Genomic DNA, 1651 nt, shown 5'->3' on the forward strand with positions numbered 1-1651 from the left:
TAAAAGAATAAATGAATGAATGATTATCAAAAAAAAATTTGTGTCATTGGAATCTCTAAAAAAGATGAGAAAGAGTACAGTGCTGAAAAAGTGATAAAAAAAATAAAAGAATATCTTTATGACTTAGGAGTAGGCAAAAAGTTCTTAGGTCACAGATGGCAATAACCATAAAAAATTAATCAAGTAGATTTCAAATTTTAAAACTTCTGCTCACCAAAGACACCATTAAGAAAATAAATAAGCAAAATACAGACTGGGAGAAAATACAGAACACGTATCTGTGAAAAGATTGGTATCCAGGATACACAAGAACTCCTAAAACTCAATTAAAAAAAGACTATCCAATAAAAAAATGGACAAAATATTTAAACAAATACTTTACAAAGGAAGATATAAAAATGGCCAATAAGCATGTGAAAAGTGCTCAGTATCACCTGTCATTAGGAAAATGCAAATAAACACCATAATGAAATATACTACATGTCTATTGAGATGATTAAAATATTTCTTAATATCTGATTTTGTAATAATTCTGGTCTGCCAACTTATATGATTTTGTCCAACATTGTTATGCAATTCCAGTTATAGGAGTGGAGAAAACAGATGTTTGGATTTAAACAAATGGGATGGAAGGGCAAGAGCCTTAAATATATTGCCCAGAGAGTGGTCAAACTCATTGATCATGGGTTCTAGACTAGATAGGGAAGGAAATAAGTATGGGAGAGAGCTGGGAAATTGCAGGGGAAAATTCAGGGTCAAGGAATTTGATGCATTGATTAAGTGAACATCTGAGAACGTTGATTGTGCCTTCATTAGTCCATTTTGTTATCCCAGAGAGGATACAACTTCTATTCCACATAACAATCAAGAAGATAATTATAAAAAAAGTTTAATACCTTCAATGCTGTATATTTGTACTTTTTCCTCAGGCACAGTAACTGCTTCCCACTGATGATCCTTAAATTTAAAAACAGGTTTTGGCCATAAATAAATAATGATTTATTCATGATTTAAAGCCTCTTTTAGCACCAATTTTTATGCTATTCAAACTATAAAGTTTTTTTTAACCAAATATCACTAAGTAAACAATTTATATAACACTTTTGCCCCATCAACTATGTATTATACATGTTACATTTAATCTACTTGTTCACTCCTAAAAGGAAATGATGGTGTTGACAGTTTCCTATTCTTAGCCAAAAAAAGAATGACTATCCATTAATATTTATTAGAAGATATCCTTTTTTAAAATGTTACCAAATCCTTTTGTTTTTCCTTTGAAATATTTTGTGAAATCCTACTCATTCCTCAGTTCCCACTACTACTACCTATTCCACATCCTGTAACCACAATACTCGTTGATTGTCCTTTTATCAAGCATTGAATGTACATGAATAACAACCTAAAATGTTTCCCTTCTAAGTACTTTCATTAAAAATTTGTATAACTGAATAAAATGGTATTGAATTTACGAAGTTATAGTAGAAAATAGATACCATTCCTAAAAAATGGGACTCTAAAGCTTTCCCCAAAGCTGTGAGCAGCTCATATTTCTGTGTATAAAAAACTTGCTCCCTTTGTCAAAGATTAGATTGCCATATGCAGATGGTTTCATCTCTGGATTCTCAGTCCTGTTCCAGAGGTCAATGTC

At 31.2% G+C, this 1651-nt stretch overlaps 1 protein-coding gene across 1 annotated transcript in view; it reads right to left on the minus strand.

Annotated features, from left to right (window-relative positions):
* The window catches only part of SYCP2 (synaptonemal complex protein 2), an 84263-nt gene that overhangs the window by 59281 nt on the left and 23331 nt on the right, over positions 1-1651 (minus strand). Inside the window, 1 exon segment of the mRNA XM_012656472.1 lies at positions 897-957. Coding sequence (XP_012511926.1) covers positions 897-957 — 61 coding nt within the window.

Source organism: Propithecus coquereli, unplaced genomic scaffold (assembly GCF_000956105.1).
Source record: "Propithecus coquereli isolate 6110/MARCELLA unplaced genomic scaffold, Pcoq_1.0 Scaffold503, whole genome shotgun sequence".
Lineage (NCBI taxonomy): Eukaryota > Metazoa > Chordata > Mammalia > Primates > Indriidae > Propithecus > Propithecus coquereli.